The 25,382-nt window shown below is 38.2% G+C and overlaps 1 protein-coding gene across 1 annotated transcript in view; it reads left to right on the top strand.

The window, feature by feature from the left end:
• Positions 1-25,382, top strand: part of COL9A1 (collagen type IX alpha 1 chain) — a 66,758-nt gene that overhangs the window by 35,869 nt on the left and 5,507 nt on the right. The window contains exons 20-35 of the mRNA XM_035542952.2: positions 869-922; positions 2,309-2,362; positions 4,034-4,087; positions 4,264-4,317; positions 4,411-4,464; positions 4,698-4,751; positions 6,083-6,127; positions 6,924-6,977; positions 7,081-7,134; positions 14,668-14,721; positions 15,480-15,551; positions 19,048-19,083; positions 19,184-19,228; positions 20,883-20,915; positions 23,007-23,153; positions 23,612-23,666. Coding sequence (XP_035398845.1) covers positions 869-922; positions 2,309-2,362; positions 4,034-4,087; positions 4,264-4,317; positions 4,411-4,464; positions 4,698-4,751; positions 6,083-6,127; positions 6,924-6,977; positions 7,081-7,134; positions 14,668-14,721; positions 15,480-15,551; positions 19,048-19,083; positions 19,184-19,228; positions 20,883-20,915; positions 23,007-23,153; positions 23,612-23,666 — 919 coding nt within the window. The remainder of the gene's footprint in view (positions 1-868; positions 923-2,308; positions 2,363-4,033; positions 4,088-4,263; positions 4,318-4,410; positions 4,465-4,697; positions 4,752-6,082; positions 6,128-6,923; positions 6,978-7,080; positions 7,135-14,667; positions 14,722-15,479; positions 15,552-19,047; positions 19,084-19,183; positions 19,229-20,882; positions 20,916-23,006; positions 23,154-23,611; positions 23,667-25,382) is intronic.

Genomic DNA, 25,382 nt, shown 5'->3' with positions numbered 1-25,382 from the left:
CCTTACAAACAGGCTTTAAATCATTGTTTCCTCTTAAAATATGGGATTTGAAATATGCAGAAGGTGATGTCAGATAGATACCCTATAGCAAAGAGGATAGACCACACCTTAGAGAGACAGATTGAGAGGCTGTTGACAGAACTCTCTTTATATATTTTTCCTGCACGTTTCTTACATAAAAGAATGTAAGGTTCTGATGCACAGAAAGAATTAGGAATCTGATCTCTGCAGCAGCACCTACCATCTACCACTTTTGCATGATGGATAAGAGGACTTACATAAGATAACACCTTTCCCAAAATTGAAACTAACTTTCCCACCTGACTGTATTTTGAAGAGAAGTGGTTGTAGTGCAGCAAGATGCATCATACCTACTATGTCTATGCAGTACAGTCTCTGGTGGGCATATAAGTTGAGCACTTATTTTTTTGAAAATCTTGCCCAATTTTATCTACCTCTGTTGTTCTATAAAGTCTGCTGGTGCATTTCTCTACATCTGTCCTATATCCTACTTCAGACAACTCAGCTCTTTTGCAAACCTGGTCTTCATGCATTCCTCTTGCACAGACTGCAGAACTGTGCTTCAACTCTTTGGTAATTTCAGTTGTTCAAGCATATTTGTGGTTGTAGCATTCAGCCTGATTGTTTACTTAGTCTTTTTAAAAGTCTTAAATTAGTGAAATGTCAAATTACCATATAAATTAAATATTCAAATAAAGAAACAGATGGATTTTTCCTTTTGTACTAAGAAAGTAGTAAAATAAACACAAAGAAAGCAAGTAGGACTATAAGAAGACTTCTGTTTGAAAACTAGGACAGTTCTGATGAAAAGATTTAATCATGATTTGAATATATTTTTCATTTTCAGGGCATTCTAGGTATCAGAGGTATAACTGGTATAATGGGACCTAAAGGTAGCAAAGTGAGTATTAACTTTTCCTTTCATTAAATGGACTGGATACAAAAATGTACTCCTTTGAATGTTTTTAACCTTACTTAAATTTATCTTTTGCTTCCCCCCCCGCTTTTTTTTTCTGCATATTCTTTCTCCTGTCACCTGTTTTTCCATAACTACTATACTTTTGCTTAGGAAGAAATGCTCTATAGTCTTTCTGATAAATGAAGTACACATACTCTTCACACATACTCACCATTCCCTCTAATCCTTGGATTTATAGTGGTTTGGCATGTATGCAAATATGTAGCTGGCAAGATAGCAAGTCATAGCAGCTGTAAACTATAACATTTTAATTAAAGCTAACATTTATTAAGTAGTCAGTCCTGTGATTTGCATCTTGCTGAAGGCTTTTCCTTCCCTTGTCCCAGTCTTTGTCAGGATTTTTTATTGAGAATTTGTTCCACTTCCATTCTCTCTCTCTCTCTTGCATCTTTGGTGTCTTAAATTGCTGCCAGTGGGATTCATGTTTCTATGGGCTTTGACTTTGCTGGGTCATTCTCCTGCTATTCATCAAACTGTTAATTCTAAACTGACTATTACATTTCTGCTCTTATGATCTTACTAACTCTGAATGCTCAAAATGTCTGGAAGGAAAAATATGTAGCAATTGTGTCATTGTCTCCTTCTCCAGAAATGAAGTCACGGAAACTTTATTCTGTGACCTGCTATTTTCAGAAACAACATCAAATTTGTCCCGATTATGAATCTTCTCATTGGTGATCGTTTCTAACCTCACAGACATGTTTACTGAACTATTACTGACTTACTTTGCTTAAATTTTTGTTCTGGTTTATCTATTTGAAATATTTACTATATCTGTTTACAAAGAGTTTCTTGTTCTCTGTAAATCCTTCTGATTTTTTTTCCTGTCAATTAAAAATGATTGAGTAGCAATTCTACTGTGTGCTTGAAACATATGTGATAAAATAGCTGTACCGCAGTTTACAAGTTCTATTCACATTTTGGTGGTATTCTAGTATGTGGTGATGGAAATAGTATTGTTAAGGACAGCACAGACATTTTCTGAAATCACTTGAAAATGTCTACCTCCTTGCTCTCTCATTTTTTTTAGAGATCAAATTGGTAGATGAATGACATTTTTCCATGGTTAATAACATGTTTTTTATAACTTCATGGAAAAACAAGATACATTAAAAGAATCTTCACTAAAATTCATTTTTTTACTATTCTGTTATAACTTAGTGCTATGAAAACAAACAAACAAAACAACAAAAAAAACCACTCTCTGCTGTAGAGAAGCTGCAGCTCCCAGCAAGCTAGGAAGGAGTATAGATTGTTAGTGCCTCACTGCTTCATTTTAAAGTTTTATGTTATCGGCTTGTTTTCTAGGGAGCTCGTGGCCTTGATGGAGAGCCTGGTCCCCAGGGTCTTCCTGGAGCACCTGTAAGTAGAACGTGTGTTAGCAAAACACTTCCCAAGTTTACCCAGTTAGATGCTCAATCTGAAACTTTGTGGCTGTAAATCAGAAAAGCTTCTGATTAATCCAATTAAACTGGTTCTTCACAGGTGAATAAATGTCATCACGATGACACCATGTCCAAAATCACTTACTGTCCCCAAGGAATTATTGTGCAGTTGAACTCTTTTAGCCTTTCGGTATTGTAACCTCTTTATTCTGAGTGCTACTGTGCATTAGGGTGGCCTGGAATTCTTCAGCTACTTTTCTTTTTCTTCTGGAACAAAATTCGTTCATTAGAACAAAACCTGTACAGGTAATTTGCGTGCTTCCCCTCCCTCCCCACTCCAATCTGGCTGGAAGTTATGCTTGGAATAGCCAATAAATTCATGGGTTAAAGAAGTGAATGCAACAACTGTTGCTTAGTCAGTCCTGGATTTCTAGGGGGTGGCTGGGCTTTAGCTGAGTTTTTAAAACACGTCTGTGAGCTGAAGTTTTAAGAAACTGCATTTTTAAATGTAGTATGAGTTTAAGATGTTTGCTTTAACCAAGTGCGAATGTACACGTAGACTAAAATATACTAAGCTTCCTATTCTGTCACCTAATACACTGTCCACATGTCCACATAATCACATGCTGGGAAGTAATAGGGACATGCTACAATGCTGTTTTGTTCACTTAAGGCTAAGCCTTCTCCTGATACAAACCACCTTTCATTTTCAGTTTGTATTACTGGGAAGAATATTTGAGTGATATTAGGTATTGTTGTAATTGCTGTTATTAGTGAAATCTTTGCTGTACATCCATCAATATTTGTTTTGAGCACCTGATTCTTCAGACTGCCCTTATGAACTGAAAGTTAGTGTGGATCCTTTTTGTAATGCAATAGAAAATTAGCATTCCCATAACTCGTTAAGTTTTTCCTGCACAGCAAACATTCCATCAAACCAGGGTCTGGTTTGTCCTTTCCATAGGTAACCATATGAATCTATGCTCTAGTATGTGGGAGGAACCAGCAGTGTTTTTGGCAGTTCTAGGGAAGAAGGTAGTGCAGGTCGGATGTATGCTTTTCTGCCCCTCTGTTTTTGATCCTGTGGGAATCAGGGACTAGACTCTAAAACCAAGGACTAAACTCTAAAATTACATCCAATGTCAGCATGAATTAAGTATTTTTCTTCCATTTAAAATGTTTTATTAATAAATACAGTACAGGAAAATACACTACAGTCAACTCCTTAGATCAAGTTCTTTTTGTAATATGAAAAGAGCAAAAGAGATGTACTCAGTTGTTTAGAAGAGCTCAGAGCAAGCTATTCACCCATGTTGTGATTCTGATAGTAAAAAAATTTTATTAATTCTCTGAGCATGTTCTGTGTGCAGGGCACTGCAAGTCCTCAGTGCTTCAGGTAACATTGATTGTCTGCAGGTTCTCATGGCCCTTGTGTGAGACAGGTTCAGGACCCTCCTGAAAAAGATACTGCAGCCAACTTATCAGCCATGTGCCTTTGTCAGCCTTTTACTTTGTCAGCCATGTGCCTTTATCAGCCATTTACTAAAGGTCTTATCTGAGAAATATAAGTAAGTTTACTCTGGTCTTGTTGCTGAAAGAATCTTGAGTATCTTTTTTTTTTTTTTTTTTTTTTTTTTTTTTTTTGTAGGGTGATCAAGGACAGAGAGGTCCACTGGGAGAAGCAGGTCCAAAGGGAGAAAGGGTAAGCACAAATTTCAAATCACGTTTACTTGCAAACATTGATAGTACCAATTACACTGTATGTTTATATGCTGTAAGTAAACAAACTAATGCATATCTGACTAAGTATGGATTGATGGTTTTTGTATCTGTTATTTCAATGTGTTTATTTTCATTTCTTAACTTTATCATTGTTAGGGTCCTCAAGGAACAAGAGGAATAAATGGTCTCCCTGGGCCTAAAGGAGAGTCTGTATGTATACGTTATTTGTTCATTTGATTTGGCATTACACTGATTTATATAGTAGAGTGCTTAGGAGAAATATCTCCAACATTTTCTTTCAAGGGCTTACCAGGAGTTGATGGCCGGGAAGGTATCCCTGGAATGCCTGGAGCAAAGGTAAGGCACAGCTGGCACGCTTTTAATTTATGTAGCTTTGGTAATGTCCTAGATTTGTTCACTCATTTGGGGCTTTTCATTGTGCTGCTGCCCATGGCTTTATGCACATTATTAGGATAATTAAATGAACTTTCCCATCCTCCAGTTCCAAAAGTACTTCATCTCTGTGTTCCAGAATTAAAGTTTTCCCTTATGTTTGTCTTGCATAAGTTACAAGTTAAAATGTTTTTCAGGGTGAACCAGGAAAACCCGGTGCTCCCGGTGATGCAGGGCCTCAGGGACTGCCAGTAAGTATCTGGTGTTCTTCTTTTGAAAGTTAGGTTCAGTTCAAACCATAGAAAGGCCAGATATAGGCTAGTTTGGCACTGATGCTGGAGTAACTGAAGTGAAAAACTAACCAAAAGGCCAAGGAAGAATCTAGTGCAAGGGGAAATTCTGCTGTATGTACGCAAAACTGCTTTGCACAAGTTTGAATACTCTAGTGAGGAATTCAGTCTTACAGAAGTCTGTGGCCAGTGTGGAATTCTCATGTGGTTTCTCATATCTGAGACCCTGTGGACATTGTGGTGTGACCCCACAGTTAGAACTGGTTGTTAATGACTAGGGGCACACAGGTTCCCAGGGTGACCTGGAAGAGCCAACCTGCTGGTCTAGCAAAGCCTAGAAGAACAAGCATCTTCTTTTGATATTCTGCTGGCCCAGAACATCTGGAATGTACCACACGTGTGGTTTTTTTCTGAAAAACTGTTTTCCATTGTACACCCCTGTAGTGTGGTTATAGGGAATCAGTAGTAGGTTTTCAGCCGTTTTTGAAGGTACTCCTCTTATGTTAACTCATCATGTTTGAAAGCTGTGCCAGTTGTCAAAAGCTAAATAGAAACTTTTTTGAAACTATGATATGGAAGTAATTGCTGCATTAAAACAGAATTGGAAATAGATTTGTAAAATGAAGTAAGCTCTTAGTCTTGGAAGAAAATCTGATAAAAGCATATTTGCTATGAGCTGTTGCACACAAATGAGGAGGGGATGAAATGTATACAAAATTTATCTGTTAAACTCTCTGCCTCCAGTATCAGGACATGGAGGCTGAGGATCTATTTCTAGTCTAAACCAGAAAAACCACAACTCACAGAATCACAGAACTGTAGGGGTTGGAAGGGACCTCGAAAGATCATTGGGTCCAACCCCCCTGCCAAAGCAGGTTCCTTAGAGCAGGCTGCCCAAGTAGGCGTCCGGACGGGCCTTGAATATCTCTAGAGAAGGAGACTCCATAACCTCTCTGGGCAGCCTGTTCCAGTGCTCTGTCACCCTCACCATGAAGAAGTTCTTTCGCATGCTGGTGCGGAACTTCCTGTGCTCAATTTTGTGGCCATTGCTCAATTTTGTGCTCAATTTTTGTGGCCACTGACTCCTACTCCACACTATTTTTGCCAGTTATAAAGTAGAAATAATACTCGCTGTTACTTTATAAGAAGAATTCAAGCTTGGCCAATTGAATAAAAGTGCTTCAATACAAAGCAGAAGGACTAGAAGTACTTTAATGTGAGAAAGAGAAAATTTAACACTGTTTCCAATCCTCTTAACAGCAAATAAACACTGAACATGCTATTTTCTTTAGGGCTTACCAGGCTCTCCAGGTGTGAAAGGCATTCCTGGTCCAAAGGTAAATCATCTTGAGTATTTGCTTTCTTATAAAACTGTATTCGTGCTTATCAAGTTCTAAAGTATTCAGTGAAATTATATTAATTTTCCATTGTAATAAGTGACAAGCCTTTGGCTGAAAGAATCAAATATATTCTTTCGTCACCTGTGGTTATGTGTTTTTTTAATGATTATTTTACTGTACGGTCTTTTTGTGGTGATTCCAGGTGCTAAACAATATGTAAAAAGGCTGTGTGCTTTTGAATCTGTGGAAGTCATTGCTACAGGATGCATGTGACATGGCTACCTCAAAACAGTTTGAAATGAGGAATCTCTTAAGAAGAAGAATATCCACAGTTGCAATAAGCTTACAGAATCATGGAGATTTTCGTCTCTATGTATCAACAAATTGCAGCACCGATTCCAATTTTGCTTTTAAAAATCATATGACTGAGACTGTGGAATGTGTCATGCCAAAAAATTTAGTTTTCTTTTTCAATTACTTTAGACTGACCAAGACTAAGATCTGAATTTCAACTGAAATTATATGGGGTGATATTACCCATTTGTGAGCTGAGAGCAGCAATCAGGTCTATTTGGTCTTTGTTAGTACATACACAACAAAATAACTGGAATCTGACTTTTGAAAAATTATACAGAAGGAACTAGGTAAAAGTTGAACTAAAACCGAAATAAAGGTCAAAGTTAAAAATGAGTAAAGACTGATTTTTAGACCTTACTGATTTTCTTATTTCTCATTTTATAATGGAACAGTAAACCATTGGCCTGGCTGATATTTTTCATTGTTTCTCCAACAGGGTAATAGAGGTCCCCCTGGGATACCAGGTTTGATGGGAAATTCTGGTAAACCGGTAAGATCATTAATCTTACTCAATCCTTAGAAAAATGAAAAGCTTTGCATTGTGTGAAGAATCGCTTTTCGAATTTGTTGCATCATTCCTATTCCCAAAACAGGGTGAACAAGGGCCAGAGGGAGAAGCAGGTCCAACAGGACCCCGGGGACCACCAGTAAGTATTGAACGCATTTCTAAACGACTATTTACTACTGCAGTGTCTCAAGTTACTGTTGTTGCAGCTAACTATCAGGTACAAATATTATTCAGTGCAAATGCTAATTCTTAAGGTAAATAGTAAGTCTGTAACCTCTACCTGTACCAGGTGGATGTGCATCATCATGCAGAGAAATCCAGAAACACAAATCCTGTGACTGTTTTTGGCTTTGGTGATGGAATAAACTCTAAACCTTTGTTCAAATTCTTCTAGTCTTTGTTTTTAAATAGGCTGAGTAAAAGCCCAAACAGGGAATGAGGGTGGTTTGTGACAAAAAGCTGGAACTGAACTCCTGTTCTTGGACTGCAGCTGTCAACTTTTACCACTGAGGTGGAAAGAGCTTGAATGCATTAGCTGTCAGTAGATTGCTTACTCTTTCCTTGGATTGGTATAGTCTCTAAAACAGTCAAGTGCTGAGACTGTATGTTAGAAGGTTTTGAACTTTGGACCAAGTTTGAGAATGTGTGTTGTTTTTATTTTTTTTATTATTTTTTTTTTGGCTAGTGTCTATTTCTACTGCAAGTAATGTGAAGGCAGAGTATGGAAGAAAGATAGCTGCCTGCCCTGCCTAGCAAATAAAATGACTTTTCTTTGGCCCTCTTGGTCAAGTGGCCCGGCATGGTTTGTCTCCATACTGCTATAATCTCTTAACACCCACCCCTTGTGTCTAAAAGCAGGCTGCACGCCCTCAGGTTGCATGTTGAAAATGGTCCCTTTCCTGTGTTCCCCAAACTGTTCCTGGGCATTGTCTAGGACAGTGCCAGGTGACCTGAGCTGTAACTGTGAGGACCATTTTTCGTGGATGGAGCTGTGATGCTGCTGGGGCCTCTACCTTGGCCCTTTCTGGTTTGCATAGTGAATGCAGCTGTACTGATGTGAAGTACAGCATTTATCTCAACTTAGAAACACTGATGTTTTACTGGCGTGGGATAAAGTTACACGAGGTCGATCTAACTTCCCTTTGCTCTTAATCCTTCTGTGGGGGATAAAAGGATCAGTGATTCGAAGAAAACTTTCATATACCAAAATTCAATCTGACTGCATTGACAAAGCTCACGAGGCTCAGGGATCTATAAGCAATTGCTTTTGCAAGCTTCTCTCTTGCCACTGGTACCGTAGGGATACTTTCCTGGAATCTGCTGAGCTTCTGCTGTCATACGTAGGTGATTTACCCATGCATTTGTAGGGATATCTTCATACAGGGCGTAGGGAATTATTGATAGGGATATATCTGTGAGGGTATTTCATGGCTCAGAGATATGTTCTCTGAATTAACTCTGTGTCTTTAAACATGCAGCAGCCGTCAGCCAAGTAACAGTCTTACTTTTCTGCTATTTTCTTCTGTGGTCTGCATTATTGTGTGCTAGATGCATTAATTCATGAGATCATGTATGCTGTAGATTGAATCTTTGCATGAGTGCTGTGCCCACAGCTGCCTATAAGTGATACAAAAAGGAGGTTATAGGGACATATGTTCACTAGGGTAGAATACAGCACCTTCAGCTTCCCATATCCCCAACTTGCAAAAATTTAATTTTGTTGCTTGTGTTTAAAAGTGTTGGATGTACTCAAATAATGTTTTTTAGCTGTGTTCTTCTTCCGTTGTTATTTTGTATACCTGTAAGAGGAGTAAGAATTATAACTGAATCAGACCAAAGCAATTGTCCACTCCAATAACGCAAGGTAATCTGCTAAACTATGCTTTTAATCCTCTCAATGTGAGCATGAATTTACAAAATCAGCAGTTCATACAAACAGGAGCTGACACACAAGGTTAATTATTAGTAACCCTGTAGTGAGGCAGAAACACTTACTGCAGATTAAATACAACGATTTTTCTGTTTATCACTCTAGAGACCATTACATTTGTACCTGTCATTACAAAATGCACTTATTTAGGAAAAATGAACATAGAACAAAAGCATGGAAAGGAAAACTTGTAGCCAATGCAAAATGGAGAATGAAAATGCGTTATTGATAGTAAAGTTATGTATAAAGCCCTAAGCAGTAATCTACTTCTCATCTATAGTTCCCTTAAAGTTATAAAGAGCCCTGAATATTAACTATGTTTAGCCTCCTCCTGCTGAAGACTACAAGCAGTATATGGCTGGAATGGCAAGCTGTTTTTCTTTGGAAACAGGCAAAACATTACTTCTGTGCAGAAAATTGGAACGATGAGGATTTTCTGCTCAGTAAGAACACAAGATTGGATTTTTGAACCTCAGTGAGCTCTGGTCCAAGTTGTGTTTGTATTTATTTTCAGTGCAGAATAAAGTGTATTTTCTCTTCCTTCTGCACTAAGTATATGTAGTAGGTGTATTTGAGCTTCTGCTTTTAGGATTCTGGCCTCACATTTCCAGGAAAAAAATAAAACCTGCCAGTTAAATAATTCCGCACCTCATCATTTTCAAACTTAGAAAACTAGAAATTTTGGAAATAAACTGAGAAGAGCTTTTATAATTGCTCTAAAGAGACTTTCTTGTGAATATTTTTGTATTTCTTTCAGATTTTGAAATTTTCTCACATTTTTAATATTTGCCAGTTTCTCATCAGTTTCATTGCCAAACATTTTCAAAGCCTGAGGATTTTATGGTTGCTGTTCAGGTGTTTTTCTTGTCTTTTTCCTTCCTATTTCAAATTTTCCTTTTTAACATTCACTTCAGTTCCTTTCTTTCTCCTTTACCCTTTGTACCCTTTCACTCTTGCTAGTAGAAGACTGGCAGAAGTCAAGAGGGGCTGGGCTTCTTCCTCAGAGTTGGAAAGGTTTTGACATTTTGCAGGACATGGAGAAGAACTTCAGTCCCTTTCTGTATTGTTACACGGTAGCAACTACATTAGAGATCCTCTTCATGTTTTGTGTCTTCGTGTGTGTAGTTTTTTGAGGGGTTACACAATGGAGCACCATTAAACTATCATCAGTGACCCTGTTTGTGGGAGAAATCAATTCTTCTGTACTGTTTACAAAATGCTATAGCATCCTCTGGCACAAACCATGTTATTTCAGTGTTATTTTCATTATTAAACAACTGTTGGAATGTAATTGAAGTGTATTGTTAATAAACAGGTCAAAATTTTTTTTGAGTCTGTAAGCATTTACAGTTTCAGAGGGAAGATACTAAATCACTGAAAACAAGATAGCTAGACAATAAAAAAAATAGGCAAACTCATGTTGGGAGATTCTTATCTCACTTTCAAAAATACTGTTTTAGTCTGTCATTGCTTTTCCTTAGAAAACCTGATTGGCACATGAAAGGAAAAAGTTTTAATTTTGTTTCTTTAGTTTAATATTCATCTGTTCAGCAAACAGAAAAGCAACTGGAGCGACATGGCAATTTTGTCTTTCATTTCTAAATCAAATGTATTCCCTCTTCCACTCCGATTGTTCTGTCAGTTAACTTTGTTTCCTTCACATTACAGTAGCCAATCCAAGTAATTACCAAACTCATTTGTGATTTAAATTGTTCTAAGTCAGTTATCCTGGCAGGTGGCCCAAAGGAAGCAAATCTCAAACAACGGTGTGTCATTCCTAATCAGTGGAATTTAGCCATGCTCCCTCAGCTGCTTAGCTACTTTTTTTTTTTTTTTCATATTTGCTGAGATTTAGTAAGATTTAATTTCTAATGTTTTATTTGCAGAAAATACTGGCAGCCCCTTTTCTTCCCCCTCCCTGTTTTTTGTCCCTTGTTTCTCTTCAACTATTTAACCTCTAAATTGCTAACGTTTAGAAAAGATGTATCCCATCCTGTGGTTTAGACGTGAAAAGAGAGCTTGGAACATTTAAATATATTTAACAATGTTAGGTTGAGCACAATGTTGATGTGTATGCAGACCAGCAGATATGTGTTGTTTAAGTACTTAGGATGTGGTGCATATTTTCCTAACATTAGCAATAGAGGCTGGGTATCTAGCTGCATAAAATTTGGTACCATAGCTGCCTATGAGAGGCTTTTGAGTATGAGTGACCCTGTATTAGAGGTTCAGGCTGGCTGGGCTGACTTGCTCTCTGGAAGTGCTTTTGTCTCTGTTCATTTTGAAGAGGAAGCTTAGAAAATAGCTTGGGTTTGATTCTGAAATGTCAGATAACCTAAATGCAGATGAGAATACTATTTTCAACATCTTGGATTATTTTCAACTAAATCATGCTTTGAGTATTAAAAGACATTTTCCTTTGTCTTACCTACCCTGAAATGTATCATCTTACCTTAACAATTATAACTAAAATCAATTTTTCTATGACATTCTTTTCAGATGACTCAAACCGAAACAATGGGTCATTTTCCGAGTTGGTTTTGGCATAGTGGTATTGGTACAATGACAGGATGAAACGTCTTTACCTCAGTTTATATGATATATGTAGGTATTATTGGACACATTTTGTATGTATAATTCAGAAGTGTTTCACAAACGGTGGGTCATAATTTACATTTAGGGTATAGCCAGAGGACTTACTAGTTTATAGCAGAGTTGAAAGAACAATGTGGGCTTTCACCCTGCCAGATAAGCAGATAAGATCCAGCAAACCTAAGCCTCTAGGCTTGTGCCTAGCGCTTCCTGACCTTCCACGGCTCTGCAGTGTGGTTCATGCAGGTCAATGCTACCTCCTCTCTCTGTCACACTGCATGGGCTGTCCAAACCTCAGTAGGATCTCCAAGCCTCCCCAGTTCTCGTACTGTCCACCCATCTTTACAAACTGCGTGTTCAGATTCCTGTCTGCTACCTTACTTTTTAACCCTCCACCTCCAACAGCAGCTTCCATTGAATTTTGGGCGTGTTATACCTCTGCTGTCAGCAGGTATCCAAGCGCTGGCTTTTCCTAAACACCGTATTCTTTTATAAGCAGTAACCTGGGTAAAAAACACCCTTATCATGAAGTTAGTGTACTAATGTGAGATTCATCAGAAATTCTCACATTTGTGAGATTGAAATTAGCTGGGGATATTCTCATTCTTATTGCTGTTCCACTAACAGAGGCATCCTTAACAGGATCAGTTGCACACCTGGAAATCAATAAACTAGCAAAAGGAACTGTTGCACCTGAGTGTGTGCTCTGTGCCTGTGGGAACTCTACAACAAATCAAATCCTACTGAATTTCAGTGGGGATGAAAACCATCCCAGACAACTAAAGGAAGGTCTACCAGTACTCATAAACTATGTTGTAATGTATGTGACATTCAAAGTCTGAATATTGATCTAACAGAACTGTGAGAGAAACATTAAATCCGCTTTAAATGTATCAAGTGGTATGGCAATAGTCCCTTAAACAAAGTGAATGGGGAAAAAGTAGATTCTTCAGTGACATGGCTCTTGGCATATTTTAAATGTTTACATGGGGACACTTCAGGATGCCTTTTTTTTCTTCATCTTCTAGGAAGCGAACTTAAGGTAAATAGCTGAACATGAATATTAACATTGAGCCCTCAGTTAAGTATAGTAACTTGGAGGAAGCTTTGCAGTCTTAAATTATGCCAATAGGATTCCTGATTGTTCTTTGGGTTACAGTCTCTTACTCTCTGAAACACAAGACCTGTGGATTCTGCAGTGATGGCCCTTAATTTGAAGTGATCTATCCTTACAGCCGTAATTCCCATGTTTATGGGAAACACCATGCTTTACTGTTGTGGTCTTCTGTTTTTTTTTTTTTTTTTTTTTTTTTTTTTACCACTTTAGAAAAGCATGAGCGTTTGAAAAAGTGCCTACAAGGATTTTTTACATTTAAATGAAGTGAAAGATTTTATTGAATTCTTTATGACCAGCAGAAACATCGATGTGCTTAAGACATTAATTATGAATTTAACTCTACGGAAGGAACATCGCTTTTGTTTTATAGCTGCATAGCATTCAGATGTGAATGGTAAGACATACACAAGGAGACAAATTTTTAATACTGATTGTAAATTTAATCATCCTCTTTCCTGCATCAGAAATGTAGGAGTATTCTGGGTCAGAGGTGTAGTACTGAATTATGTGATTAAAATACAGATTTTTCAAAAAGGCTTGTGCATGTTTTTGGTAGTAAAATAAAGGTGATTTGGGGGGCTTTTTAAAATTTATTTTAGGTCTAGAACTTATACAAAGACCTTTAAAAGGATAGTGACCTTAACACAATAGGATGTTTTGGAGGGAATGAATGGAAAAGTCTTTCTGTGTTTGGTTCTCTGATCAGTCCAGGATACCCAACTATTTCTGGAACTGTAGGGCTCAGTCTTTCCAGGCTTGTATGAGAAGTCATCACTGCATTTATGACCTGGTGTAAAAGGCATTTAAGTCTGCTCTTTCCTTTTATTGTTCAGCATGTCACAATATTTTCCTTATTACGAAGAAAATACTTATATTCGAACTTATCGACTGTGTACAGTACTGGAATGCTTAGATCTGCTTTTATCCAAAATTTTCTAAGCTATATATAGCAGAGTTATCTACTTACATCCTAATAACCTTGATTCTTGGAATTTTATGATCTTAAATGATGCATCATGCTTTTATAGCAAGTACTACACATGTTTACACAACTGAAGTAGAGAAAAGTGTCTTGCACGACAGGCTTGTGTTGTGTTTGAATTTATCTGTAGAGGAGTACAAAACTTATCAAGCTGTTCTTAATAGTTTGATTGTAAGAGACAAACACTTTTCGGGATAGGTACTTTATTTCAAGATTTGCTTAAACTCTTTGAAATTTTGACTCAGTGTCAGGTTTACCCAGAATGTATTTTCAAGTGGCTGCATTAAGAGACGGAGTTATAACACTAATGTGACTGTGATGATCTGAATGCATTAACATACCTGAAGTGAAGCTAAAAAGACAAAATCCAGTTAAGAGCATATTTATGCTTATCACTGTTATGAATGGGTTTTTGAAAACATCTCTCCTCCCTACAAAAGCCTTCACATATATAGACATGTATTTTTTACCTAAATGAATTTGTTAAGCATGACTTCTGCATGCATTTTTCAAATTTGTCCATTGCAAGGTGGGATCATGGGCCTTTAAATATTTTAAGATGACACTTGAAGGCTAACAAGAAAAAAGTATGCTCATTGCTCTTTTTTTTTTTTTTTTTTGTCATGAGCTTGTAAGTTATGCTTAATTGGGTCAATTGGGTGTCTGGTTACTGAAACTAAGCATCAGCCTAAAGCTAAGGGTTAGCCCATTGGGATTGTCGTAGTGAAATAACTGTATTCCTAACAGGTAACTTTCAGGTGCAGAACATGAAGGAGACTTTATTGTGAATAATCACACATCAGAATTAAATAGTTAAGTCATTTAATGCTAACTAAATATTGTGTGTCATTGTAACCTAAAAATATTTAAATTTCTCAGCTTTCTGGTATCTGTAACTCACGTGATATTTTTACAGTAATAAACAGAAGTCTTGATTAAAGCCAACTGCTAAGTAATGTAATTCATTAAACATTAAGGAAATAATCATACTTTATTCCCAGTTCACAAGAAATGTTTCAGGAAGTAACAGTGTCCTTCTATTTCCTATAAGGGCAGCAGAGGGGAGACAGGTCCTGTGGGCCCTCCGGGTTTACCAGGGAAACTGGTAAGCATTTTATTTCCATATTCAGTGCCTATGTGTACTTCTAAGGAGCTATGGTATCATCTGGAACTACACTTAGCGATTCATCTATGCAGGGAACTGAAAATAATGTTGAAATGAGTGATTGTTGAATTTCTTTTTCAGTCCTCTGTGACCGTGCTAATATTAGTAAATGTTGTTTTGAAGTTTCTGGAGCTGTGTGACTTTTTCTTCTGCCTAAAAGAAACACCTCTGTGATGTGCAAAGCTGGGTTGCACACCCCTGTGTGGGCTGTGTGCGCATGGGGAACAGGAACAGTGAAAGACTGGCTTTCTGCTAACAGCTACGTGAAACTAATGAATGGAGCAGATTATGAATGCCACCTTTTACTACTTCTCCAGCAGTATTTACACAGCAACAGTCAGAAGCATAGCTGGGGAGGTTTTAGCTGAAAGAGCCTGCTGTTACAGAGGAATGCACAAATCACAGGCTGCAAGATCTGAGGAAGTATTTTAAGGGAACCAGACTGTAGTCGAGGGACTGAAGGGTGGAAAACCCTGTAAGCCATTTCTCTTGTGCTTGTCAGCAATAACATTACAGTAAGACACTGTTTAAAGGGATGTATTTTGGATCAGCTCAATTTTGATCAGATAATCACCTTTCATCAAGTTGGGACTGCTCTAGAAATGAGATTCTTACCCATCTGCTTGTCAGGGTACGACCCTCAGCCGTTCATTGTAAAACCGACTGGGTAAGTTTACATCTTTAACTTATTTTCACAGGGTCCCCAGGGTGATATTGGACTTCCTGGACTGCCAGGTCCTCCAGGCCTACCTGGTGGTAAGGGTGACAGGGTAAGAAATGCACTCATAAATAGTCTGCACTTTGACATCAAGAGTAAATGCAACAATATGAGCATTGTTTGCAGTTTTTACATGAACTGATTTCTTGTTATTTTTCGTTTTGCATGTAGATCTGTTGGCTGCTGTTTGGAGCCCATTAACTACTTGTAGCTTATAAAATATACAGGGAAAGTCACGACGTTACTGAAGGGTTTTAAATAAGATTACTGTTGTTAATACATATTTTTTTTTCTGAGTTTGAATCATTTAGGTACTTAAATCACATTGAAAATCGTTGACTCAACCAGATCTGTTATTGTAAATCAGGCTCTCTGGTTGCTACAGAACTATGTGGAACATCAACCCAGTTCTACAGTAGTCACAGTGTCTTTAACATACCTCTTAGGATCTGCTATGGACATGCACTGGTTTCTGTAGCTATTGAGACACCTGTGTGTACATGCACAATTACAGGATATAAGTACCCCATCTAGGATTTTGTTAGGAGGGAAGAATTGGGCCATAGAGACATCACGCAGAAGATATCCTGCTTTGCTGAATAGATGTCAGTGAAGACTTCATATACATATAAAAAAAAAAGAGTTCCTTATCTTCTTTCGCTCACAGGAGGCTAGAGAGGGTGGAATTCACTCACCAAACTTCAGACATCTTTGTTACAGGAACTGTCAGTTCTGCATTGTGTTTCATCCTTCCTATTTCAAGCATCTGCTTCAGTATGAAATGAATTGCACTTTTGAAGTGTCTGGTGCTTTCCACTGACAATCAAGGGAGATTACGACTGTTAGACGTGGGTATTGCTGCCCTAGATGTCTTTTCTTTGAACAGAGGAATCCTGCCCCTGGCACCTTATACACTGTATGGTGGCTAGATAGGGCTCACAGTTGCATTTGGCAGTTTTTAAAAGCTGCTTAGGTACTCAAAAACATATTTCTAAGACAGCCTTTTTTGTCCTTGAAGTATTTCTTCATGTGGATTTTTTTTTTTTTCATGCTGAGATCAGAGACATATGTTTCTAGTCAAATATAAGCATTGACATAAAGCAGTCTCTTCTTATTACACTGGTAACGATTCATAACTTACTCTTCCAGAGGGAGATTGAAGGCACCTCAGGAAGCAAATATGATAGGAACATGGCTAGTATCTGTTGCAGTGCTGACAATCTCCCTCCAAAGATGCCTATTTCTCTCAATTTATCATATAAAGGGGCTTGACCTGCAAGATAAGAACAGAATGTAGATGGTGTGAACAGCCCCATTCAGATTCTGGCTAGAGTCAGGAGGTTTCTGTTTGTCTAAGGGGCTGATGATAGCTTTTTTGTATCCTAGGGCTGGTTTCATGCCCAATGCAAATAAAGTCCAAAAAACTCTCCCAACAACGATCTCATCCTACGATTGCTTTTTATCTTCCTCGTTTTGAGAGTTACCAACTGAATCCACTCATATCCTGGGTTCATTTTTTAATTCAGTCCCACAGAGACTGGAGTGATTTTTCTGGGTCAGGCTTAACATGGCTGCAGCTCTGCTAATGCGTACTGCAAGTCAGAGGCCTGAAAAGTAGTCACATCGTGCCACTCTGTCCTTTCTCTACACTGTTCTTCTTGCAACTGCATCTGGTTCTGCCTATTATACTAAATCAAACAGCTTCAGGCCAAGAACCAGACCTTGACACTGGAGCATGAAAGGGATTTTTACAAATAGATAAACAGTAAGTTAAAAAAAAAAAAAGGTAAAAAAAAAAAAATATATATATATATTTTAACATCTTACCCTTTTGTCTCCATTGACATTTTGGGGGACAATGGAGAATGGCATTGGATTGTTTTAGTTGTGATTTTTATGCCTGCTGATACAAATATTACAGCTCAAGCTTCACAAAAGCAAAAGCTTGTCCCATTTCAACATTATCAGCAGTTTTGTTGCTCAGAAGAAGAATAAGTGGAGAAAAACAACACAAAACTCACTGTGCTAGGTTGGAAATCAATGTCTTTTTGTTTGAGTAATTCAAAAACCTAAAGGCATGATTTTGAGAGTACTTTAGACAACATAGTTGGTGTTATTTGACAAAGTTTGAATGTTAAATAGGTCTGTGATTTCCACTGCTTAGCTTAGGAGATAATTTAGTATTGGCTCTTCATCCTCATCATAATGAGAGCAAATCTGAATTCATAAAATTGCAGATGTTATACCAGTTTCTGTACCTGTATCTTATAGGAATTAAATGGATCTCTGAAATTGGAGAGAAAATACTGCATGTCGGTTTAAAAAAAAAACACATTTTTTTTTTGTGTACAGTTATAGTAATTTGGAATGGGTATATTCGAACATGCACAGACTGCAGAGAACATTTAAGGATGACGCGATTGTTTTTCTAACAAAACAAAAATACTAGAATTTTCTTAATTGGTGCACTGTTCTATGAGTGAAACACTTCTACAATAGAAACAAACGACATATGCTTGAAATAAATCAGGTCATAAATTTATTCTTCTTATGTTCCTGCCTGTCCAAACAGGTACATTTTAACATTATTATAGGATTCTAAGACAAAAGATAATTTAAAAAAAAGGGGGGGGGGGCAGGGAGGGAGCAGAATAACAGTTTTAAGATACAGGTAAATTCAGCTTTCACTGTGATAAAAATTCTAGAGACAGCACTGCTAAAACCACTGAGAATTAAACAGCAAGCAAGACAAGGTTGTGACTGAAATTGCGGATGTCTGTCTGTGCTTATCCCACAATACCAAGGCTGGTATGGCTCACAGCTATACGGAATACTTAATATGGCTAGAAAAAGTGATACACTTATTAGATTTTTACTTATAATTTCTAAGCGATTTGCAGAGCAGAGTTGTAGCAACTTCAAGAGCATCTGCCATGTAAAGCTCCTGCTTGACAGTCAGCATGTGCCAGTGTGTTTTATATTCCACGTTATTACTTCCCTTCAGCCTGGCACCTTAATTATCCAGGGAGATTAAAGTGATTTTGCTGTCATTCTTAAAAATTTACTGCTTTAAAGGTCTACTGCATTAATGCTAGATAGTTGGGAAGACTGAAGATGATTTAATATACTTTTGTGAGGTAGGAAAAAAAGTTAAGGGGGTTTAATTCATACTAGCAAAGTGGCATTAAGAGTTTATTTCCAAGGAATCACCAGTGTTTTCCGTAGTGCTGTAGTCCTCAAGTCCTGTTATCTTTCCCAGTAGATATTAGTGGTGAGCAAAGAAGACAGATCTATTTTTTCCCCTTAAATAAATGATTTATGAATGCACTAGAAAGCTCCTAATTGTGTTACTCATGATATAGCATATGACACAAAATCGACTGTTCTGTATGCATTCAAGAAAAGGAATGAAGAAATGGTAAAAGGAGACAAATGTTGCTCTGAACAGACTGTGACTCATTTAAATCTACTGTACAGAGTAGAAGAAAATTATTTAAATTTCTGCAGTTTCAAATTCTAAAAGATTTTTCATATCTTTAACCTTTCAGGGTTCAGTGGGTGAACCAGGACCTAAAGGTGAACAGGTAAGTGATGTTACAGATCATGGTAATTTAAATTTACGCTACTAAATGCTGCACTACATCACGTTGACCAAATCTGAGGGCTGTTTTTTTTATTGTATAGGGTGCACCTGGACCAGAAGGAGATGCAGGAGAAAAGGGTGACTTAGTAAGACGTTATTCTTTCTTCACCTGATCTAATATTTTGTTGTTGTTAATTAAAACTTCAAAGTGTAGTTGTAGTATTTTGTGGTTTAGTCACTGAAACACAATTTCAGTTGTGTACTAACTGGACATACTGCAGAGCACAGCAGTTTTTTAGCCTGGTCATACATTTCATCTGTTTGGAAAGCACTTTGAAATATACATGTTCTTCTGTGTGTGTAACATGGTACAGGCTGTCTTGAGGAGTGTGTGTGTATCTACACCAAGAGCTTGTACATAAAAAATATATATGCATATACACACCTATATATGCATATATATATACATTCTTGGTGTTTGGTGCAGCGAGGATGAGGAGGTAATTTAATTCAGGTGAAGCAGGAGCACAGATAACTAACCTTAATATCTCAGACTTGATTGAAGTGTATTGTATAGTATCTTTTGGAAATAATATGCAGCAACTCTCTGTTAGAGGTAGAATGGTTTGGGAGGAGGCTGTGACACCAAGATGTTGCTGGAGAGCAGAGAAGTGTGGCATGTTGTGAATTTGATGGATAATGCCTGTGCATGTGCCCTTGGGTAAAGAGGATTTGGTTTTGTACAGAAGGAGGAGAAAAGCACGAGTGCAGTGGGGCTCCTACAGTGAGGGCCCTATCCAGCAAAGCCAGAACGTGATCTTTCAAAAAGAAGTAAACTGCTCCCTACTTAAAATCACTATGCTGCCAGGTGGTATGCTGTTAAGAAGTGCTTTTTTTTCCTACCCTCTACAATTCTGAAAAGGTTTTTAACTAAGTAACAGCCCTGGTGAGCTAGATGTCCACTGATGCAGCTTTACTGCCAGTACACAGGATTCCAAGGAAGCAACACCAGTTCTCTAAGTGTGCTGCCAGTCTGTTTTTAAGCTGGTAACAGTTGTTACTTCTATTTCATTTATGAAATATTCATTAATAGACAAGGTGGCCTTTCTGGCCTTTAGAAACCACTTATTTCATCAATGCCCTTCAAGAGAAATGGGAGAATATAGTTTTCTGAAATTTCCAAGGGTAATATGATAAAACCAAAGAAGATGAGTCAATGTTTCACAGGCAATTACAAGATTTTGAACCCAATCTTTTTTTTTTTTTTTTCTGTTTGTTTGTTTTTCCCCACACCAAATTTACACAGTGTAAATTTAGAGGAAAAACTAAAAACTTATGAATAGTGACTGCTATTCTCAGTCAAGCCATAGGGGGATCTTGGGGTTGCTGGAAGCCAGAGGCTAGGTTTCTGGGAAAAGGAATTTCTAGGGGTTTGGTTTTCTTATAGCACGGTGGGTAGACAACTACCTGCTTTCTGCTAATGTTTTCTTAGGGCTAACAGAATGCTGTAAAATAGCTGTGAATCTGACAAATAAACAGTACAAAGCCAGCTGTAAGAAAAATGCTTTCTTGTTTGTGCCTTACAGAAAGAAATCTTACAGAAAAATCTGAAATTCAATTTTTTTTCCAAATGAGTTATAATTCATTGAAGTGCAATTTTGCACATACCAGCAAGTGTCTTTGTATGCTAAATATGTGAACTTTTTCTTATACAGGAAAAATATGTCGAGTTTACTGCATTTGTAATGACTATGGCAATGGATACTCTCTTCTGATATAATGTGTGTTGTTTTTGTTTAGGGTGATATGGGATTACCAGGTGCAAAGGGATCTGTAAGTATAACAAACCGCACTGTTACAGAAATACAGAGACCTGGTAGATCAGATAGATGGTTTTCTGAATAAGGAATAAGAATACAAATAGTGAGATGAGTTCTTTACAAATCATGGTTGAATCAAATGAGCTCCAACAGCATTTCTTCCTCCTAAATTTTGGATACAGTTCGTATTAAAATGAATTAACTTTGGAAAAGAATTCACATCATCAATTCTAAACCCCATTAAAGAGAACCTGCACTGAACTGCAGTTTTCTGGCCCCTTTTTATTATTATTATTTTTTAAGGAAATGAATGCACTCTTTATGCAGTAGAGGTGCAGAAGGAGGCCTGCTGCAATGGCTGCGTGCAGTGTGTAATCTTCATACTGTGAAAAGGTGGCTGTAGGACTATGCTGCCTGTGAAAGTACTTCTGGCCCAGATTAATTTCTTTCTTTCTTTCTTTCTTTTTTTTTTAATTATTTTTTTTTGAATAAAGAAATGGTAGCTTTGATGGGGAAGATGAGTAGAAGCTTGTATGTCTCATAAGAAAAAGACTTTGAGAGCCAAGTGCATTCTTTTATTTCAGCATCACTGAGGAGTGGGATTATCGCAGGAGCTGACAGTTTGGGCCATACTAGTAACATATCAACAATTCTGCTTCCAGGGAACTGAGGTCGAACGTAACAAAATGAGCTATGCTTGTGTTCTCAGGGGCTACTGCGTCTTTGGGACTAAGCAAATGCAAACTAGGCATTTATTGCTAATTGAGATATTTTATGGGAAGGACATGAGGAAGAGAAGCAGCAGAGGAGAAATCTGTAGTTCTTCGCACCATTTTTTTAAATCTCTTCACCTGATGAGACCCTGGAGTGCTTGTCATCCCAGTGAGTAGGGGGATGAATAAACCATCGGGGAACCTGATTACTTGCCAGGCTGGGCAAGAAAGAAATGATGGCTTCCTCGTTGTGTAGTTCACAGGGGAACTTTGCTGTCATTATTATATCCTGTGAGTGTGTTCTCTGGGTCTTATGTCAGGGCCAGCAATTAGCTGTGGGGAATGCAGTAGAGATGGAACTGAAATGGCTCCATCTTGTGGATTTAACCGATATGTAACCGGTAATCACCATGGAGGAATTGCCCAGGTTTTTGAGGACCTGCTTCAGTGGGGTATTTTTTGCTGAGAGATTTGGGAAGCTGGAAATACGTAAGGATTTTTCTTTCTTTTGTCCTTTTTTTTTTGGTGGTTGTTTTTGGTTTTGCTTTCATTACTATTGATTAACGGTAGTAGAGTAACTTGCATTGAAAGTAACTTGGAGGCTTAGGTCTCACTCTGCATGCTATTTAATCTGTTAGAAAATCTACTGGCGCAGAAGCTATGACTTCATTTACTAGGATGTACTTCAGTGGCAATACTGATGCAGCCCTACCATTCCCCAGGGGACAGGATGCTTATACCAGTAAAATAGCTCTTTATACCCCATCCCTGAGTGCAGTAAGCTGGCAATGCCTCTGTTCTAGCACTGTGCCAACATCATCTTCTGTGAGCACATTCCCTCCCCAGAGCCAGCAAAATCAAGCGTGGGACCTGGAAGCTGTGTGCTGTGAGCTCTGGCTCTGATACCTAAACAAAGCAAAAAGTGTCCACTCCTGAACTCAGCCCGAGGCTAGGTGATACAAGCTCATACTGTGGTCTCTGGTAGAGGGTATGAAAGGCGTTTGGAGCAAGCCAAATTTTGTAACTTGAGGCGCACTTAATGGCCAGGAAAGTCGTATGTGACATACATGAGGGCAGAAGTACAAACCAAGAGACTGTTCCTTGACAAAAACAGTGTCTTTTGCGTGCTATTATGGATCATGATTCTGTCTCTTTTGACAGAATATCTTATTTTCCCACTTCTCCACTTGAAATGAGGGGAACTCTTCTTACTTTTATAAACCACGCAACCGCTAACTCCAGGTGCTTATCCAAAAAGGTGCCGTGCAACAGCTCTGCAGCCCTGTGGCTGTTACTTTGCATTCGCGATTGGTTCTTGTCAAGATTTTGATGTGTCAGAATGAGTGTAACGCCAGCACAGCAGTTTTTTGAAATTCCTCTGTCATCGCCAGGTCGGTAATCCTGGAGACCCAGGTTCCCGTGGGCCTGAGGGAAGTCGGGGACTGCCTGGCATGGAAGGACCACGAGGTGCGCCTGGACCGCGAGGCCTGCAGGGAGAACAGGGTGCCCCGGGGCTGCCTGGCAGTCAAGGTCCAGCTGTGAGTACTGTCCTCCCCCTAACTGGTATCTTTTCGAACAATTAGCTGTCACTTGCACCACTCCTTTTCTTGCATCAGGAGATAGTATGCATGGGAAACACAAGTGCTATGGCAGAGTGCTTGAAATGCACTCTACCTTTCACAGACCCATCTGTACCCCAGAGAAATCTTAGGGCTGTACAATTGGGTCCTTTGGTCCTCAGCTTTCAGTTCACTTCCATTTTCTTGTGCCCACCACGCTCCTGTGGTGTGCATGTAGTGTGTTTGATACACGGGTGCACCACACACACACACAGCACCTACCTACCTTGCCAGTCAAAGCGACTTCAGCTGGAATAGTTGTAATTGCAGGGGCTGGGACACCTCTTATTGAACAGCCAGCATCTTCAGCATCAGGCACCCTTATAAAATGTACTCTCGTATCAACTGGTTTTTAAATTACTATTTTTCAATCCTAGGGAAAAGAACCAACGGATCAGCACATTAAGCAGGTCTGCATGAGAGTCATGCAAGGTAAAGATGCTAAAAAGTATTTGATGTTTCTTGTGCATTTAAGTCACAATACTCAACTGCTGTGGAAGCAGCCAAGATTTTCCCAGCCTTAAGCACAGCAAATGACATGCTCTCATCAAGGCATGCAGTAGAAAGTCTTTCCACATGTTAATGTAGACACAATATGAGAAACTGAAGTCCCTTATTTACATACCCTGTGCAGCTCATTGAACTACTCATTGATTCCACACTATTTCTGTAGTAACCAGGCCATAGACCAGAGTGTTTTTATAAAATACATGAATTTTGTATACAAATCACTTACTGTCTACATTTATAAAGTACACAGTGTCACTGAAAGCTTGTTTTGCCTTTTGTGCTTATACACTGTTAGATTACAGCAAAGAGACTACAGCAAAATAGGCTAAAAAAAAATGGAGGGAGTGCACAGAGAGGCTTTTTGTAGCTAACTTACCATAAGATGAAAATAATAGGCAGATGTTCAAAACCTTAATTATATTTGCTCAGTTCTTCTCGGAGCATGCAGAAAGCTGGAACTTTTCTAATACAGTCGGGTGCATACTGAGTTTAATAATTTATGCTGTCCTGTAAGCACAAAAGAAATATTTCAGTACTTGCTATTGAAGATGACCTTTGGGATATTATGACTTTGTAACATTAAGAGTTTACCACAACAAAATTGCTGCTCGTGATTGAGTCTAAAAAATCTTGGTACAAGTCACTCTTCTTGATACCATGGGGATATTTTTAAAAAACTTTCAGATAAAGCTGTCTTCGGGTGAGATGATTTTCACATGTCTATAAATAAGGTAAAAAGGTCTTTTAAAGTGGCTTCCTGAAAGTCTAATGTTGAGGATTGAAATTAGGTATGATTCTTGATTATATTCATAACAATCAGAATTAGCAGTGAAGAGAAGGTTATGGGAAAAATCTAGACTATCTTCATTGCATCCCTCTTGAGAGGCTCTGTAATTGTCAATGTGATCATGTTAAAGCAATAAAATCTGATAGGGTCTCTGGTGCCTTTTCACCTTAATGACAACCATAATTTAAGTCCAGCTCCTCAGGAGGCTTTGTCTGCAGATTAGTACACCCAGTCTTCCTCATTTATCTGCTGGACACAGTTGTGTTTTATTTCAAATCCTGTTCTCCCTGTCATCTTACCACTTCTGGACTGTGGACACACAAAAAGATACTTTTGCCAGGTTGTGCAGACTTTATAGCAAATGTCGTATGGAGTTGTGTGTGGCTGTATCCACTGAAAGTTATTTCTAAGACATGCTGGAAAGACGGCTTTGAAGTCAAATAGGTTCTTTAAGGAAGGAGATGACTGCGCTCATGCTGTTACAGTAGTAGACTGAAAGAGGGAGGAGGAGAAAGGAATATAGCTGGTTCAGACCATTCCAAGGAATTACAAGTTGATCTTATGCCCAATGAAGAGCAAAGCTCCTGTTGATGCACCTTAAGAAAAGACCAACATAAAATGTTCAATTATTTACCAAACTTGAGCTCATGAGCACCAATTTGAGAGGTGTCCTTCCTCTGAAAAATAAGGCCTGCACTTAAATTGCAGGCCCACTGCAAAGACAGGTAACTTCCTGTGGCCTTTTTAATTCCTTCTTGTAAAGATGAATCTTAATAAGTATTAACAAGTAGTAACAAAGAGAGATATTTTCTTTTTAAGAGGCAGCAATTGCATGGGTAAGTTTTCTTAAA

Source organism: Cygnus atratus, chromosome 3 (assembly GCF_013377495.2).
Source record: "Cygnus atratus isolate AKBS03 ecotype Queensland, Australia chromosome 3, CAtr_DNAZoo_HiC_assembly, whole genome shotgun sequence".
Taxonomy (NCBI): domain Eukaryota; kingdom Metazoa; phylum Chordata; class Aves; order Anseriformes; family Anatidae; genus Cygnus; species Cygnus atratus.
Note: the sequence above shows the minus strand (reverse complement) of the source record. Positions and strands in the feature narration are given on the sequence as shown.